The 19,020-nt window shown below is 44.8% G+C and overlaps 1 protein-coding gene and 1 non-coding gene across 3 annotated transcripts in view; both read right to left on the bottom strand.

Moving 5' to 3' along the window:
• The window catches only part of NCAPD2 (non-SMC condensin I complex subunit D2), a 24,923-nt gene extending 5,903 nt beyond the window's left edge, over positions 1–19,020 (bottom strand). Inside the window, exons 1-26 of one of the 2 annotated variants that reach the window (XM_065850982.2) lie at positions 18,769–19,020; positions 18,582–18,657; positions 18,388–18,446; positions 17,756–17,937; positions 17,159–17,298; positions 16,169–16,296; positions 15,961–16,084; positions 15,732–15,879; positions 14,987–15,184; positions 14,343–14,477; positions 13,701–13,785; positions 12,893–13,067; positions 12,505–12,626; positions 11,741–11,950; positions 9,563–9,737; positions 7,900–7,984; positions 7,617–7,750; positions 6,131–6,263; positions 4,476–4,560; positions 4,208–4,372; positions 3,757–3,971; positions 2,469–2,580; positions 2,038–2,161; positions 1,677–1,832; positions 1,284–1,461; positions 152–246 (exon numbers count right to left, since the gene is read on the bottom strand). In XM_065850982.2, the coding sequence (XP_065707054.2) occupies positions 152–246; positions 1,284–1,461; positions 1,677–1,832; positions 2,038–2,161; positions 2,469–2,580; positions 3,757–3,971; positions 4,208–4,372; positions 4,476–4,560; positions 6,131–6,263; positions 7,617–7,750; positions 7,900–7,984; positions 9,563–9,737; positions 11,741–11,950; positions 12,505–12,626; positions 12,893–13,067; positions 13,701–13,785; positions 14,343–14,477; positions 14,987–15,184; positions 15,732–15,879; positions 15,961–16,084; positions 16,169–16,296; positions 17,159–17,298; positions 17,756–17,937; positions 18,388–18,446; positions 18,582–18,657; positions 18,769–18,895 (3,566 nt within the window). In that variant the 5' untranslated portion in view covers positions 18,896–19,020. Of the gene's footprint in view, positions 1–151; positions 247–1,283; positions 1,462–1,676; positions 1,833–2,037; positions 2,162–2,468; positions 2,581–3,756; positions 3,972–4,207; positions 4,373–4,475; positions 4,561–6,130; positions 6,264–7,616; positions 7,751–7,899; positions 7,985–9,562; positions 9,738–11,740; positions 11,951–12,504; positions 12,627–12,892; positions 13,068–13,700; positions 13,786–14,342; positions 14,478–14,986; positions 15,185–15,731; positions 15,880–15,960; positions 16,085–16,168; positions 16,297–17,158; positions 17,299–17,755; positions 17,938–18,387; positions 18,447–18,581 lie in introns of both variants that reach the window. The other variant, XM_065850973.2, reaches the window with a different exon arrangement.
• LOC136097424 (small nucleolar RNA U85) lies at positions 18,012–18,333 on the bottom strand. Its single transcript, XR_010650813.1, has one exon. It is a non-coding gene; the product is annotated as a small nucleolar RNA U85 (small nucleolar RNA).

The following is a 19,020-nucleotide window of genomic DNA, read 5'->3' as shown; positions in this document are numbered from 1 at the left end:
ACTACATTACAGATACAGACTGAAAAAGATCAAGGAGAACAACTGAAAAAGCATTTTGTATGTCGCTGTAGTTCGTCTTTCCTGGATCTGGCACCCCTGCTTTGCATAAACATAGTTCTGGTCAAAAGAGATTTCATTAACCCCAGAATACCTCATAATAGCGTGGAAGGATTCCTCCTCTATGCCACAGTCAGGATCTGAGAGACGACTGATTATATCTGGAAGCAGGTTATAGATGGCATTACCCTGTGCAAAACAGAAGGTTCTACATGAGGTAAAGAATTACAAAGGATGGCTTGAGTCAAGCCAAATAAGCTGCCCACTTAAAATTACCTCCTTCCTCCCCATCCCAAATCTACTTATTGAAAACACCAGCTTTTTGAAATCAGCTCTATACCACCAGCAAAAGCTAACCAGGACTACTTGGCTGAAGCTAAGGAGGGAAAGAAACAACCAACAGGATAACAACAACTGCAACCCTTGGTTTGCAACGTCTCTGGTCTTTGGCAGACTTGGATGCAGTTTCTTTCCTTTCCAACCTTGTCACAACCCAACAAAAAAAAGCTTCCTGATTAAGGAATCTTACACAGCAGTTCAGTCCAAGGAACTGTCTCTGATATTGCCTGAAAAGACCCAATCCAGATTCCCTTTCCCACTATTTTTACATGGTTTTGTCATAGACACTGCAGAGATAAGAAGTCAGTGCAGTTAGGTGTCTGGCTCTGCTTTTAACAGAGCAAGCCAAGATAGTAAAGCCCCAATATCACTGTGGTTTCTCAGGCAGTAAATCTCAAACTCTGAAGGGCAGGGCCTGCAGCAGCCTTCATGTTGAATGAGCAGTGTATGGGGCAATGCTGCTGCTGTTTTTACCTGCTTCAATTTAAGTGTCTCAGTGTCACGCAGCCAAGAACAACTTTGAAAGGTTTCAGAGATAATGCACTGCCTGAACCATACAGTCAGGGAACTCTGTTGTAAAGTCTAAAGGTAAACTGCAGAAACCTGTTCCCAACCCTGTGCTAGGCATAGACAAGAAAGCAAAGGGACAAGGCACTGGTTTGGAGCCTGCCTTCTGATGTGAATGGATGAAGTCAAATTCAGCAATATCAGAGTTGAAACAAAACTTATGTTGAAAAATTTCCTTGATCTACCCTCATTTAGGCAACACAGGGACAGAGAGCTGCTCTACACCACTGACACACCTTCTCCAGGACTCAACTCATGTTATTGACTCAACCTCCACCAGCCCTTCCCCTCTCTTGTAAGGTCCATGAGCATCCACTTGCCTTTTTGGAGAGTTCACTGAAAAAGTTTTGAGCCACTCCCATGACTGCCTCCTCTGGGTCTATTAGCAGAGCTGCCATTTCGCTCACTTGGCCTTTCACCTTTACCATGTCTTTGAGGATAAGGTGAGTCATCACCAGTGCAGCCGTCTGCCTCGCGCTTGGGCAGGGGTCCCGCAACCTGAGAGAAAAACATAGGTACTGTAGAAAGCAGCTGAGTATCTCTATGTTACCAATACTCATGCCAGCCTACTCCACAGCCCAGGGCTGTTGTCTCCCTACACTGACACCTTCAGATTTGGCTTCCTGGACCATTTTCACCCTCTGGAGGCCCAGTGTGACCCTTCCACAGAGCTCTCATCACCTATCCTCTCCCAGCAATGAGTATAGCATTACCTGGCATAGAGATGCGACGTCCAAGGCTCCAGCAGGTTGGGGAAACGGATGGCCAGATCTCCTGCTGCAATAATGAGGTTGGATCTCACAGCAGGCAGAGTGGACTTCTCCATCATAGTGAACAGCAGGCGCAAGTGGGAGTCGCAGAACTCGGAGCTGACAGGACAGGGTACAGAAAAGACGACATAGATACCAAAATCTCATCTCTCAGAGAGCAGAGACACACAAAGCCACTCCCAACCCAAAAATCTATGAACACTCTTTTGTGTTTGCTCTCTCCACAGGAAAAGACTTGCAACATTTGCTTGTGCTTTAGTATTAGGAAGGCTGGGAAATGAACACCAGCACGACTAGGTGTTACCTGATCATGCAGACTTTGCCAAGGGCCAACGCTGCAGCAGCTGAGAGCGCTGAATCACTGTAAAGCCCAGGGTTGTTGCAGATCTTGAGCACCAGTGGAACAACGGCAGAGAACAGGTGCTTCCCTAGAGAGTGGGGATGAAGACAGCAAGTATGAAAGCAGTGTTTGCACATCCCTCTTTAAGAACAATTACTCAATTTATCCCAGAACTCCTGCAGATTACAGAAACTGTTTGATTCAGCATTGAAAAACCACCTCCAGAGTGGCAGAGCAAAGAAACAGGCAGCCCACATAGAAACAGACACCGGACAAAAATGGCAGTGTTTCCTTCTGAAGGCAATAGCCTTTGTCCTTCTGGATCTGTTACCCACTGTACCTGTTCTTTCACACAGGCAGCAGAGCCAGTGCTCCTTGCTGGCAGCCACACTTACCATCTAGAAGTTCTGTCTCACAAATACTGCGGATGAGCTCAGCCTCGGTGTCATCAGCTGAGGCTCCCACGAGGCCCAGCTCCTCCTCCATAGTGGTCTCATTTCCTGTGCTCTGGGCAGAAAGGAAGACTGTGAAAAGGTGACAGGCAATGATAACCCCTTCCTTCATGAAGTACTCTTCTCTTGGGCAAGAGATGCATGGATGTTACCAGCAGCATAAGTAGAGCTGAGAACAACAGACTGATGGAGAGTTTTATAACCTGCTTTTCCCTTAGATCTGAACAAATCTGTGAAGTGTAGTCCAGGATTTGCTAGTCCACATGCCACAGAACACCAATGAAAAGAAAGCCTAAGCCACTCACACTACTAAGCTGAGACAGACATAGGACGTATCTGGCATGAATGTCAGAGTCTGGCATAGCTTAAGGGACATGCAAATCCCAAAAGGAAGAAGTTCAAAGCAGCCTTTGAATTGTTGATCTTGTGAGCCAGATGATGGGAAACCTTGCAGCAAGGCAAAAGCAACATGAGACATGGGCATTGCATAGTGACCAAATCTGCATCCAACTGCTGCTTCTTGGAAAAAAATCTCATAGTAACTTTCTCCTGTGTGGGCAATGGTAGTGGCATGGATATACAGGGTGGATGAGGAAATTAACTACAAATTTCTCTGGACACAGCACTGTAGGCAGCTACAGAGACCAGATACCCAGGAACACACAACATTTTTCTCTATTCTTACCCAAGAAACTCAGCCTCGCTACACTCTGGAAAATGTTCCAAGACAGACCTAACCAAATAGGGTATTTCTATCTTACAGATCCCATTAAGAAGGCTACTATTAAACTTTCATTATTACAACCCAAGAGAAGGTAGGACCCTCAAGTTCCATGGCATAAGGTTTCAGAAGCTATTTTCCAAAACTCATGGTGTTCTTCACCACTAGCAGTAATTACAAAATATTGCACTGGTAAGAAAGGAGATGATGGAAAGCAAATGTTTGACTGAAGAAGGATAAGCATGGCCAGGACATCAGCCTTTATTCCCTCCTCTCTGGCTCTTCAAAAGCCAAGACCAGCATGAGAGTTTTATTGAACAGGGTCACTGAAAGACCTCAGCTCTCCCTGTCAATCCTGACCAACACATGTCCATTTCTATTCCAAAAGTGCACATTATCCTGGACCTTGTGCATCCTCAGGAGTGCATTCTCCAGAAGTCTGCTGGGGCAGTAGGTGGGACACTAGAAGAGCTGCCCATAGGAAAAAACAAAAAACTCCTCAGTTCTCACCTGGGGTCTCTGCTTCTTCGCGCTGCTGTTAGGATGCTTCTTGTTCTTCTCCTGCTCTCTGAGGAGGCGGCGTCTGCGTAGCTCTGCACTCACTGACACTTCCAAATATGCTACATGCTGCAGTGCCACCTGTCCCACAAGGGACACCAGATGCATGAGCAGGAATGTGGGGAGACTGCTAGCACCAGAGACTCTGCTGGGGGAAACCCCTGGATCTAGTGGAGAAAAATTACTACAGTTCAGTGACCTCCTCTGCCATCAGTTACTGCCAAGTCTCACTGTATAACCCATCTCCATGCATCAGACTCCTTTGCAGTGTTCACACCCTGACACACCAACAACTCCACTAGCCTCTCTTCCCCTGTTCTCCTCATGCAGTTACTCTAGGCCACCCAACTGCAGCACTAGAAACCATGGATAAAAATTTTCTTCCACCAGCTTTTTTCCTCACCAGTGTTCTCAGGCCCATCAGCCTCTTGCAGCTTCTCCAGAGCTTGCTGAGCGCACACCTGCAGGATGTGAGCACATATCTCCTCTGCCCCTTCTGCTAGGTGGTAGATGAGCTTTATTGCTGCCTCCATGAAGGGGATCCAGTGACCATCTGGCTGAGCAAAGCCTGATGAGGAGAAGGAGCCATGTACCACAAGTATCAGCAACAACACAGGCTGTCTCACAGCCCAACTCCATCGCCTCCAAACCTACTGCTAACTTGAGCTCACCTTTACTCACAGCCTCACGCAGGCACCCAAAGAGCATGTGGTCCTGTGGCAGCCGAAAAGGTGCACTGTTCTTCCCCAGTGCTGGCTGCAGAGAGAACAGATGAGTTACTCCTACCACACAGGAGATCCCCCGATGACCTTCCCAGTACATAACCTTGCTATGTGCACAATGCAAATCAAACCCATGGCAGGGACAACCAGTACTGCTCTGCAACTAAACACACAGCAGGGACATCACTGTCTCTTTTGAAGGCATGGTGGCAGCATTGGGTGGATTTGAAGCTTGACCACATGATGATCCCAGGCCAACCCAGAGAGATCCACTACTTCACCTTAAATCAAAATAACTCTTTTGAAATATCAAAATTACTCTCTCAAGATCTGATGTTATTTACTCGTTCTCCACAATGAGCAAAGAGGGAAACCTTTAGAGCATCTTCAGTTACCAAAAGTAAGTCAACTACATGCCCATGCCTAGTAGTAACTCCAGAAAAATGAGGTTTTGTTTAAAAGCAAAATATCATCAGTAGGAATAACAGAGGATAGCTCTGGATCAAACACCACCTCACACTTAGGCTGTTGGATATGCTCTTTATCAGTCCCATCACATTTTAATAAGGAATAAGGTAACTGAGAGAACTATTAAACCAAATATGACTGACAATGCCCAAGATGTCTTAGCACATTTGTGGCTGCCTAATCAAGATATACTTGACCAGAACAAGTTATTGCTTGAGGGTTTACCAGCTTTCAGTAGCTGGAAACAAAAATCTCTCAATTCACAGTCCTACCGTCTATACAGTCTATATTTCAGGAGGAAGGGGGAATGGAAAGGATGAGCTATTAATACCACAGTAATTCAACTATCTACAGTTCAGTCCCTTCTCAAATACAAACTTAATTGCAGAGTTAACCTAAAATTGAACTACAGCCACCTTCAGAACATTTAAGAATGTTGTAATACACATTAATTCGTGAAGGTCCTGTAGTAACATCCCCAGTTGAAGGTGCAAATGCAGAATGACAGTGCTGTGTGAAGGAGGGCTGCTTTTATGCTGGAACGCCTGAAGCAAAATGCCCAAAATGCTTGAGTGAAGAAACAAAGAGATTTTTTTCTTTTTTCAAGTGCATTAAAAAAAAAAATAATAAAAAGTATAAAGTGTTCTCCAGACAAAGTCGTCATCAACCACCATGCTGTTGTAAGTACAACATGGCAGGTTTGAAAATCTTTCATGTTTTATATTCAGCTGTACAGCTGACAACTCCCAAATATCAATTAATAGGGAGGGCAAAAGAATCACAACACCAGAAAACATCAGTAGAGGAAAGGACTTCATGGTTGAGGAAACACAAATCAGCTTAGAACTCAGAGTCTGAGGAAAATAATTGAAAGAAAAACATATTTTCTTGTGCATTGAACTCTTTACTAATTGAATTCAGCCTGTTGCCTAATGAAAATGCTTTTATTATGTGTTCGCTGATGTGTGCTAAGCTTTCCAGACAGTGCTGCTGAATGGTCTCAACTTCCTTAATTTCAAAATCATTAGAAACTTTATCACTTCTCTCTCTTCTCAATACAAAACATTTCCATCTCTTCTTTGTCTCTGGACAACTCTTATTTCTGGACGACCTCAAGAACAAGCTAAGAGTCTTACCTTAGGGTTACCAGCAAGTTTGGAGATGGCATTGCATACTTCTTGAGCCAGGCAATAATCTTCACATACTTTGTCAGACAGCCCTACTGTCACCAAGACATCCAGGTTGCTACCTATGATCTCTGGCTTCCCCCTACAGAATGGAAGGGATGGGGTATTACAGAAGTTGCTGCTGAAAGTTTGCAGGAATATGCATAACCGGTAGAAATACTCCTTGTGCCTCACAGAAGGCAGTGGTTTGAGTAAGAGGGGGAAAATAAATCCATCCAATGACTCAGGATATAGCAGCAAGCAATATTCCACAGAGGTCAGTATGATCTATATTCCACAGAGGTCAGTATGATCTATATTCCACTAAGAGAGTAGGTTCTCCAAAGTGAACAACACTAGGCACACTGTCTCTTTGCAAAGAAAGAAGATTCTTGAATCTCCTTATCAGAAAAGAGCAAAACTTAAAAGGGTAAGAACAAAGTAAAACGTTGCAAAACAGAAGAGTCCAGCAGCTCAGGACTGGTGATGTGTGAAATTTCCTCCCTCACTGTGGGAAACAAAACAACAGTACCCCCCACAAAAAACATGCCTACAAAAGGCAGAATTATGCAGGCCTTGTCTGAGGAACATACAATTAACTGTGTGAAGATGGCAAGAACAGAATCTAATGCATTCAAAAAGAGAATCTAAAAAGTTCATAACTATAGCACAAAAGCAAAATCACCTCCTTTAGCAGATTTGTGAAGAAGGTGATGCTGTTCTTATTTTACACACATAACCATGGACTCCACACAGGATCTCATGGGATACCCCAGAAACCTATAGTTTTCTTTAAATCACATTATTTTAGGGAAGGATATTAATTTTGAGACAGTGTCTGCAATTCTGCTACAAGTACATGGGATGGGGTGGTAGAAATACTTTGGAAAGAATATCTAATACTCAAATTGCAGAACTGGCTCCAACTCCAGATCCAAGAACTTTAAGATCATCATTATGCAGACCTGTTTTGACTGATGAGGGACTGAAGTAGGAAGAGCAAGAAGAAATCAGCAGGTAAATGCTACAGGGTTACTGGGCTGGGAAACTGAGGGAAAGAAAACCTTATAGTGCAATTACACTCTTTTTGCCCCCAGAATGGGAAGCAGATGCATTTCCCTCCATGGTAAAAGCTCCAGATATCTCTACTCAGCAGCTTCTCACTGTTCTTATCCAAACACAGACAAAGCTGCAGAGCTGTGACACAGTAAACCCTGAGGAGGGATGGGCTTTCAAAACACAAAGAATGTAACCCTGTCATACTTGTTCAGAGACTGTGCTGGTGGGACTCAGCACAACTTTGTTTAATTCCAGGCTTCACTACCCCATGACCTGGTTACTAATTTTGAAGCTGCAGAACAAAAGGTCAGCTGATGTGGCACCCACAGTTCTTCAATAAAAATCAACACTCTGTACATCCTCCCACTTACAGAGTTAGACCATGCCCTGGGCTCACCGTGCCATCATCCCCAGCAGCATCACAGCAGCACGTCGTTCTAGTTCTGAGCACTGAGATTTTTCTGTGAATCGCTCCCAAAGCAGCTGGATCACAGCAGGCTTTATTTCATCTGCCTGCACAAACTCTGAGAGCTGGAAAGGAAATGCAATAAAACAAGTAGGGAGAGGCAGAGGACGACAGACTTCAAACGAAAGACATTAACTGCAATGACTATCATTTTAATACAATGGACACTTAAGATCACAAATGCAATCCAAACCCAGGGAAGGCAAATACTCACTATTTCTTCTAAGCACTGTATTGTTCCTAGTGATACATCCACCATGATGAGAGAGACAGAATCCACCAAGTTCTGGGCCCTGGCCCTTTGAAGCGGGAAAAAATAAAAAAATTTAAAAATATTAAAAGGTAAAGAAAAACAACTGTCACAATTACTTTCATATTCAGAGAGCTGAGAACATATATTGAATAACAGACTTGATCCCTGGGGACAGGAAAACTTCTCCCTCCACAAGCTGGAGCTTGACAAGTCACCCAGTTCATGTTCCAACGAGCACAACATGGGCTCAGAAGTCCACTGCTGCTCTTCCTGGTGCTCAAAGGCCCAACAAGGGGCACTCACCATCCACTTCCCACTTTCCTCTCAACCACAAGTACTACTCCCTAGAGCGCAAGAAACTGAAAATCTTTCTATGAAAAAATAAGGCCAGAGCTAAAACTCCAGGAGTCTTCTCCAGGCAACACTATCGAGAAGAAATAAGCAGAGAGTGCTTTTTATTGCCCTGATGGTACAAATGTCATTAAGGTATGGTGAGTCTCACCACAGATCATGTTTATCTGAGTCAATGTGTATCCAACAGGATTTACACATGGCCAAGTGCCAATAAAAATATAAAGTGCCACCCTCGAGAGGAGACACAGCTCCTATCTCATGTGGAAGAAACAAGCATGAAAGTGGTACCCAGCTTCCATTCCCAAATCCTAAATAAAGATCAGTAAAGACCACACTAACATCCTCTCATCTGCCACACAGAAATTTGTTACAAAAACATTTAAGATGAGTTTGAATGAAATACAAATAGAAATGTGTGTGAAAGCACCTATATGATAATAACAATTAGCCTTGTATAGTGGGAGGCGTGAAAAAATAGTGTATGTTGAAAAATCAAGGACACAACTGATAGCATGAAAACCAGTAAACACCAAGGAATGTGTAGGAAGTAGAACATCTACACTCAGATAAGGCCACAGCATGCACGTCTTGTCAGCAAGAAAACTGAGCTCTGGTAACAGAAAGATAGCTCCAACTTTAGACCACACTATACACCTTTCCTCTTATTATCCCAAAATGTGGGAATAGACAACGGGCAACAACTTCGCCCAGAGACTAAAGTATGAAAGAGTCTTCGAAATGGGATGACTCCATAACAACAGTTGACTCCCGAAAGAGTCAGCCAAAATATCAGTTCATTGTTGCCAAACAAGAACTCCACTGACAAAACAAACATTCATAGGTGACACTTCTTGTTCCCTGTCACACAGGGACCCTACTCAGATCATCTGGGCACATGTGTCTTGGTGCAGTGCCTTGTATGAGAGTGAAATTTATGAGAATGTTAAGTGTGAGTGCCTTATAACAGTGTAATTTAAAATAATTTTGAGCTTCTCTTTCCATATGGTCTCACGTGAAGTTTTGCTGCATGGATTTCCTACACATGAACACTATGACAAACCAAGAGCAGAAGCTCAGCAGAAGGCCCCACAGGAAGACTGGGATACTCAGATATATAACCTTACGTTTCAGCTCAGCACAAAGTGTGGCAACTTTGATTTCTCCTCTTGTCCATACCGGTTTCCCAACAGCTCTCCAAAAGAAGAAATGGGGAGAGGGAAGAGAAAAAAAAAAAAAAAGAAAACAACCTTATAATTAGACAGAGCCTTACCTCTCTGAATCCCCGCTGGTGCTCAAATAGAGCCGCCTGTAGGCATTCAGCACAGCCTCCTTAATACCAGGCTCTTTTGACCATATAAGGGGGAGCATCCTGCGGACTCCAAGCAGTGCCTGGGGCATGCCAAACTGCGAGACTGTCACAAAGAACTCAATGGCTTCCTGCACCACTGAGGAGAGAAGAACAGTTTCGTTAGTGCAGTTATTTCCTAATCCCCACCAGAGAGGCCATCAAAACAAATCCATAGGTGTACTGCTCTCACAGCAAGCTCTACGAGCGCCTAAGATAACTGCTACTGTCTGCAGAGAGCTCAGGTCAGAATGGGGTCACTAGTACACAGATGTAGATGTCCTGGAGGAAACCGGCACAGGTTAACAATGTTGCAGTAAAAATCTAATGTGATACAGTTAGGAGAAGAAGCATGGAGAGCATGTTTGAGAAAGAACAAAATTATTATCTGTGAAACAGTAGCTTTGGAAAAAAAAATCTCATGGTCACAGCAGACAAGAGCAGCTGAATATAAGTCCCAGTGCAATCCTGTAACCAGAGGAACTAAGCTATCTGATGTATAAATGGGGTAAGGAATAATGTATTTGATTGCATTTTGACTACTCCTGAAATACACTGCCCAGTCTTCTGCTCATAAGGCAAGAAAACCATTAAGTTGGAGAGCATTCACAAGAGAGTCACAGTAATGATTAGAAGGACTGTACAATGAACATAGAGTCTGACCTTTGGTTAAGTAGGAACTTATACCAGTATAAGTTTCAATTTATACCTCATATAGGTGTCCCTGCTCCGGCAGGGGGGTTGGACTAGATGATCTTTCGAGGTCCCTTCCAATCCCTAACGTTCTGTGATTCTGTGATTTATAAATCTGAATGAAGATCCCCATTAGACAAGCTGGTATCCTTCCCCTGACCCCAGTGACACCACAAGACACATATTTGCAACAGAAAAAATGAAAGTAAGTCTTTAAATCTTAAATCTTAATTAAAAACTGTAAATCTGAGCACATGCATCACTTAAACACTATACCCCCACCCAGCAGCATATCATGTCTAAATGGAGACAATGTCTTAAAATGTTTCGCCTGTCCAGACACTCAACTTGCCTTCCTTACACTACAACATAGGACAACATGGAGGTGGAAAGTTGGTAAAATCTGTGCAGCCATAAAAAAACATCAACCAGACCCCAGGTGTTTAAATATTGGGTGAGGGGCACTCTCTCAGGCTGGAACTTCAAATGACCTGTAAAGACACAACTCAGAAGTTCACTTCTGTGTGTGCAAACAGCTAATGACATCCAAACCTCGCTGGGAAAGCCCACATGCTTATTATGGCCAACACATGAGTTCTTAACACAGATGAAGCCTTAGAAGTGTCTGCATGAAGCTAGTGCATTGTAGTGCCCAGACGCACATGTACCCCAGCACTGTGTGAGTGGTTGGCACGGGGATGTGCCATGGAGGATGGGAGAGCTGTGCCACTCCATGCCCCAGCCCCCTCCAGAGTGCTGATTCATGATAAGCATTTTAAAAAAAAGTCTAACTGGTTACAGCACTTCTAATATTAAATACGAATAGCTGAATTAACTCAAAGGCCTACTCATCACTACCTTTCACTACAGCACTAAAAAGGACCAAGCCATAGAAACTGTTGACCAGGATCAATTTTAGCTACAGAATAAAGTTTAAGTAAAAGTGATGTGGACAAGACAAACTGCTCAGTTCCCCTCTGGTGGGCAACATAACACCTGAAGCTGCATCAGGGCATTGAGCAAGTAACAAAACCAAGCTTCATTGGCCATGGTTTCTTTGTGAGAATCTGGGCTGAGATTATGACCATACCTCCCTTCCCACAGCCTCCATAAATTCAGTCATTTTGGTCACCTGGCTTTTAAAAACATTTTCAACCTCAATATTTAAAAAAATGGATTCCTAAAAAGCCCTTTTATGCCCTAAAGTAACCTCTTCACAACACTCATTTAGATGGTGTTTGCTGTTCCAACACTCTAGAAGCGCCTGTAACATCTGCTCAGCGAAGAGCAGGTCCTTCAACGTTTTCCCCTTCCCTGGAGCTCCATCACTCTCATGTCTCCTATTCAGCAGTGGAAAAGATCTGGAAACACTGAACAGAGGAGAAAGGGCTCCATGGCTACTATACTCACCTAAGACACAGTTTTCATACATCATCTTGCTGATCAGGCTTAGGGCTTCTGTGATTTTCACCGAGAAGTTGTAAGCATCTTGCAGGTATTGCACCAACATCTCCTGTTTGATCAGCTCTGTTTGAGGCTGCTCCTCTGGTACAATGTCTGCAGTCTTAGGATTACTGTTGATATGTGGAGAATCCTCACTGTTCTCACCTGGGCACGAGCCTGCACAGCACAAACACTTGTTTCTGAACAGTGTTGAGGGTACAAGAGAAACAGGCATGGTTTCAATCCTTCTATCTTCACCCCATAGTGACACCTTCCAAGAGCAAGTTTTCCACAAAAATCCAAATTCTGCCATCAGACTTAGCTACAAAGACAAAAATCTCAACATGTTGTAGGCCAAGTTCCAGTACTACAATGGGATGCACTACAGAAATGACACCTTAATGCAGGGGTGGAGAAATGCATGGTTCAGTTAGGGTAAACTCCCCTCAGTAGTTATTATGTGTGTTAAAGTATTGGAAATGCACTTCTAGTGGGAACATTGAGTGATTCTGAGCAGAAATGAAACAACAGGATTACTGTGATCCAGCCAAACATGTCAGGCCAGTAGACAAGCGAACGATCCAGAGATGGTGCAGCTCTATGAACTGTCAAGTACACACAGACTAAGCCCCACAGGTCAGAAGGAGAGGGAGGACATTCCAGAAGGTTTTGGTCTAGCTCTGGCATCAGCTTGGATTTAGGGAAAAGACAGAGTGATCTGAAATAGTTACCTGTGTAAAGTCTCTTCAGAACACCCAGGATTGTTGCCTCCTCATTTTCCTCTGTGAGACCACTGAAGGGCTCCTTTCCCTGGAAGCGACACAGGGCCTTCTGCGTAAGGCGGGCTGCACTCCTGGAGAACGACATTGCCCAAGAGAAGAATATCAGTAAGCCGTTAGGGCAGAACATGAGGGAAATCATCCAACTTTGCCCAGAACACCTGGGAAAGCAGCTCCTGCCAGCATCATGTGCTGGTGCCCAAGTCAATCCCTTCCTACAGAGTAATGTTACTGGAAATCACCCCTCTACCCTGGAGCTCAAACCTTTATTGAACAAAGAACTGGAGACCAACACACCCCCCTGTGATAAACACTCTCTCAAACTACAGAGCCTTCTTACTTGTAATTCAGCTTCCTCAGCAGCCCAGTGATTTGCTTCAACGTACTCTCCACTGTTTCCTGAACTTCCAGCACCTCCTCTTCCTCTTCCTGCAGTGGTTGAAAGAGCTGCTGTGTGGCAGCCCTAACTTCTGGCAGCATTGCCTCCCACTCTTCCTCTGGGGCGATCGCTGGAGCTATTAAAAAAAAAAAAAAAAAAAAAAAGAGAAAACAAAGAATACAGAGACTCAAATGACACCATAAATGGGGAGAGAAATTAATCTGGAACTTAGGAATTCTACTATTTATTTTTCATCTACAGACAGGCACTATTCCCATTGCTGATCCCACACAGACTGCAGTAAGATCAGATAAGAACTCTTTGGCATTAAAAAAAAGAAACTACTGAAAGCAAAAAAAATGACAGGTAAGAGAGAACCATCATTTGCTATTTATCATTTTGTAGGCAGCACCAGGTCCAAAGCTACTCAAGTTTAATTTTATATTTAACCAAAATTATGGCTCGAGCAGTCCTTGAATTGTTGAAAATGGAAACCTGGGAGGGTGTTCATAGGTATTTTCAGTTCTCACCCTGAAAATAGGATATTTAGCTAAATGGACTCTTGATCTAGATATGGACATTCATACAGTCTTTCTATAACACCCTTGTACAAAAAACTTGTGAATTTAATCCCAGTTATCTGGCTTCACCGTCTCACATTAGTTAATATCAGAGATAAAAGCCACCACAACCTAGGAGCAAATTTAAGACAGGTAAAAATAAGCCCTGGTACGCCCTGCGAAGGGGAAAGAGGAAGAAAGGAAATTACCTGATGCGGATCTGCTATGGTTCCTCATTTCCTGCAGCTTCTGCACCTCTTTCTTCAGTGGCTCAGCCAAGTCAGTACAGCTTAACTGAAGATGGCAGGAAGAGAATAAGAAATATGTTACTTATCCTCCTTTTTCTGAAATGCTAGAATTCTCTCTCTTCCACTCTCTGTTTTATGATCTCAAGCCCCTCAGATAACCCTGGTTTTGGAAACTGGAGTAGTAGACTCCAGCTATCATCCTAGAATGGCTCCTACTGTAAACTGCCAGTTTGAGGCTCAGAAGCTCAGCTGAAGGAGCAGTAAACACAAAGAGCTGTCACCCTGTGCAGAATATTCTAGAAGACTAATTCTAATCCTAAAGAAACCCCACAATGGATTCAAACCAAACTACTGCAGGTTTTTCCACAATGAAACACAACCTTCCTAGCCTCCAGCATCCCTTTCAATTACGCCAAGAGAGGGAAGAGCCAGAGAAAGCAAGACCTGAACCTGGGAAAACCAGAAAGCTTGCACCCGCAGAATCAAATGCTATGTTGTCCATCCCACAAGACAGAGGAAAGTTGCTTCCCTGGTTATAGCACATTGCAGATACTCAGCCTGCAAACAGACATCTAGCATATTCATCACACTGGTTGCAATTACCTTGCAGGAGAAGGGATTGTTGGACAAAAACGCAGCCAGGAGTTGGATTGCATTTTTAACTACTACCACAGATTTATCTTTGAGACGCCCAACAGCCAGCGATACCACAGACTGAAACTGAGTCAGAGGCAGGGCCTAGGACGCAATGAGAACACAGACAAAGTTAACAAGAAGGCCTGGAGACTCCCAAAAAGTTATTTACTGCAGACCTATTAAGGTACTAAAAGGCAAAGATTTGTAGAAAAGTTTAAGTCTGAAGGGATCTCTGGATACCTTCTGGTCCAACCTCTGTTGAGAGCAAGGATTTAGATTAGGTTATCCAGGGTCCTGTTGAGTCTTAGCATATCTAGCATGGGTGATATTTTCCCATACGAATGTCCAAAAAGAGCTTATGTACTGTGTGATTCCTTCTAGTCTGTCCCAGACACAAAGAGCAGAATTTGATTTCTATTCCCCAGTCACCTCATCTCCAGGATCTCTGGTCTCTTGGGAAAAAGGAATTGCAGACACAATGTATTCAGGGACAACACCTTTCTCTATGAAACTTCAGTCTCTGCAAAGAGCAGGATGACAGAAATTCCCTTAGAAAACACAATAGGGGAAAGGATGACCAAGGCGACACCATTTCCCTACCACAGACTTACCTTGCATTGAACAATTCGAGTGAAAAGCTGCAGCACACGGCTGCGCACAAATCCGTTGATGTCACAGACGTGGGCCTGCAGTATATTCAGGAACTGGTCCCGAGTACCACGGGCAGCCTCCTCCAGCTGGTCGCCATTCAGCACCTGAACCAGCACTTCTGCCATAGCCGCCAGAATGGCATTTCGCATCATATAATTCTGCAAAAAGAGTTGTTGAACTAGGAACAGACAAAAACACAACTTGATATGCCAAGTGGAAAGATGGCCCAGAGGTTGGGCCTTTTAAGTCCCAGGCTGCAGCCTTAAGTGAATTTCTCCATTATGAACATTTCATTAATCTTGGGTGAACATGGCTGTGCCTGCAAGACAGAGTAATGCAACCCTGCTATCAACTGAGTCCACAGAAGCCAAGAACTGATATGAGAAACACAGCTTTTAAGGGCAGTTCAAGAAAAAGTAACACAATGACAAACTCATTAAGTACCGAAGAAAAAGGGACAACAGCTGGGATCTCAGACTAGTAAACAGCCTCTCATTCTTTGCTATCTGAGAGTGACAACCAGATAGTAGATGTCATGGTTTCTGTTTCCTTTACATTTTCTAGGTAAGGGCATAACCTATTCCAGGGGGCAGGGTTTTGGCTATTTCCTCTCGGTCAAAGAGTTTCTGTTTTCAGACAGAAAAACTGGATAGCAGCACCTCCACCACTTGACTTCTCTGGACAGGTAATGTTGTGGAAACGTACCTCCCCATCCAAGTGACACAGGAGAACACTTATGTTGGATAGCATCAGAGCTGGAATCTGTTCAGCCAGTTCAGATATGAAGATAGCATAGCCCTTCATTCCAGAAACTTCACGAGCTGAATCCTCCGGACATTTCTGTCCAATTTCCCTGTGCAGAAAGATGACACAATGAATAGGGTACCTCAAGTTGCTAGGGACAGAAGGACAAGCCTCAGGGTATTCTTCTTACCTTAGCAATTCACCCACCAGGCTTTTCAGACCATACTCTGTAGCCCAGAGGCTCACAGCCTGTGCAAACACTGAGGCTACATGTTCAAAGTGCTGCAGCATCTGTGTGATCTTCAGAGTGGCATCTTTCATACATGAGAAGAAAGAAAGAGGTCAGGGAAAGTAACTGGGAACAGCTTCAGGAAGATGGTAGAAGAGCAGGAACTCACTGAACTGGTGATCATAATGATTCAGAGCCATAGCGAGCAGACGTGTCACAGTCTCCCGTGTGGCCCGGTACTTCTGAAGACCAATACTTGGATTCTCCAGGATACGGTAGCAGCTTCCTGTCACTAAGCTAAAGCCACAGAAGAGACAGTGAACCTCACTGTCACAACTTGCACCAACATCATTCAAGCTCACTGCACTAGGCAAACATTTCTCTCACACCAGAGAGATTCTCTGGTATCCTTAAAATATTGAAAAAACAACATTTGATTTTTAGAGGCCTACATGAGGAAACTATGTCATTCTTAAACACATCCGTAAGTACATTGCTTCTTATAGAACTTGTTTAAAAACTGCTTATATAGAATGCCCTTAGCATAAGTAAGTTGGCTTAGCATAACTTCTGCAAGCTGTGAACACGTGAACTTTTGGCTTCATTAAGTATAAAAGGCCTCAGAAGATAAGTAGATCTGCATCACTAGAAATAAGTAAATGAAAAGAATAAGAATGTTTTGGCTGTTACCGAGAGCTTATTTTCACCAGCTGCAGGTGCAAAATAGCAACTGAATGTCAGAACTTTGACTGACAACCTGACAAAAACTAAGGGATCGAATGAAGAACAGGGAGACCCCAGACTCTAATTTTGCTATTGGCCCAGAGTGACGTGTGTGGAGTGGGTGCTTGGATTATAGGGGTATAATTGTCCCAAGTTTTTTTCTACTGAGGGTCCCTCCGCAGGAGGCACCCACCTTGAGCTGCTCTATGCTGTACCTTGCAAATACATTGTTTATTTTATCTCTGCCATCAGAAAACCTAGGGAAAAGGAACTATCCTAACGCACCACTTTTGCCTCAAGATTGTTTCCTCAGTTTCCCAGTGATATGCACCCCACAAAGGACTGTAATACTACCTCATTGGCAGATTCAACACTTAAGTCTCCCTTCCAGAAAACCAGTCACTCATCCCACCTCTACATCCACTCCATCCAATACCTGACAAACTCTTCTTCCACCACCAGACCACCCCAAAGCTGACGGAGGTCCAGCTGCAGCAGCTGCATGAGCAGCCGTAAAAGTGGCTCCCTCTCCTCTTCCCACACAGATCCAGAGGTTTTGGTACGATTTTTCTTGTTCTAGAAATGAGATTAGACAATGAGATACAACAGCAACTTGACAACAGAAAAAATGCCATCACTACTCTGTTTCCCTCCGAAAAGAAAACGATTGTTAAATTCTACAGCATTCGACATACAGTGAGATGTATCAGAAGCTGATATGCCCATATCAAGTGACTGCTGTTGTCATCTTTGACCACAGAACGGAACTCTTCAGAAAGCACTGGCACACTAAGTACCAGCCACACACTGAAGAGTGAAAAAGAGGCCTGGATATCGAAATCCCTGATGATGTTTAGACTCATATTGTCCTTTGGCTGTTTTCCATGTACAATTTCACAGAAATACCAGCACTTCACACTATGCACTGCTCTTGCTGGCATCATGTCTAATTTGACAGATACCACAGTGTTCAGCAAACTTACAACATTTTCTACTTTTAGCACCTCAGTTTCCCCCTAGTCCCCTCACCTACCTTCCCACCAGGATCCACCTCCAACAAACCATTCCTGCAGGTTTCCATTTCAAAGGCATCCACCAGACCAGCCAACAAGTAGCAGTTCATCTTGAGAGTGTTGAGGTGAGCAGTGCGGTCAGCATGGCTCAGCCCAGAATCACCCAAGATGGCAGGGAGTTCATTGGAGTGATGGGATGCCACTGAAGAAAGGTAGAAAGCCATGAGCACTCCTTGCCAGGCCCCTCAATCATCAGCTCTTTTAGACACTTAGAGCAGTCATCAGATTACCAAAGATGTGTGCTCACATCTTGACAGCTGTAACAAGGGCTGCCCCCTGCAACCCAAACCTTGGAAGCGCTGTCCTGTCCTATCTCCACGACCCCATATCAGCTCAAAGAAACACTCACGCAAAGCTGATGCATCCCAAAGATGTATTTCCCAGGGACATGGGGAAGGGGACTTTTTGTCGGCCTGCCCTTACAGCGAACATGCACAGCTCAGCTTGTTCACCAAGATTACAGACCCGTATTACTGGAATGGGCCGAGGGTGCAACCCAGCTAGTCAAGTCACATTAGCCTTTATGTCATCATTGAACTGCCAAAGGAGAACCACCTCTTGATCACTCATGTTGGTAACAGTAGATACCCACCCTGCATCATCAGCTCCAGGGTATCCTCCTTCACAGCGATCCCCACAGCTTGGAAGTGGCTGCAGGGCAAGCAGAGTGCATAAAAGCAGCGAGTAAACAGCATCAGGGAGAGAGGCAAGTGCCCGGGTGCACCAGCCTCTCTGCTCCCAGTTTCCCCAGTAGCCCCGGCCCCACGTTCATGGCTCTGTACTCACTGGAGCAAGCTGTAGACGGGGTCGAAGTGCTGCAGCACCGCCAGCGCTCCCTGCGCCCGGAAGGCGGCCCGGAATGCTGCGGAGAAACACGGGGAGGGGTGCGGGAAGACACAGGTGGCCGCGGCCGTGAGCCGGTAGCGGGACCATGCCCAGAGGAGTGTATGTGGAGGGTAGGGTCTGGCCTTACCTGTGAGGGCGGGCGGCAGCTCGCGGGCGGGCAGAATGTCCTGCACCACGTAGCGCCCAGGGCCACTGTCCCGCAGCAGGTCGGTAGGGACGAGGGGCAGGTGAAACTCCCAGGCGGCCGCCGCCATGGTCCGCAACACAGCCCCACAGACCGCCGCTTCAGGCCCAGACACTCAAAACAGCCCGCGCGGGCCGCGCTCGCCCCGCCCCCCTCCAAGAGCCTATCAGCGCCCAGCAGCGCAACCGCGCGCCA

The sequence above is a fragment of the Patagioenas fasciata genome, chromosome 1 (genome assembly GCF_037038585.1).
Source record: "Patagioenas fasciata isolate bPatFas1 chromosome 1, bPatFas1.hap1, whole genome shotgun sequence".
Classification (NCBI taxonomy): domain Eukaryota; kingdom Metazoa; phylum Chordata; class Aves; order Columbiformes; family Columbidae; genus Patagioenas; species Patagioenas fasciata.
Note: the sequence above shows the minus strand (reverse complement) of the source record. Positions and strands in the feature narration are given on the sequence as shown.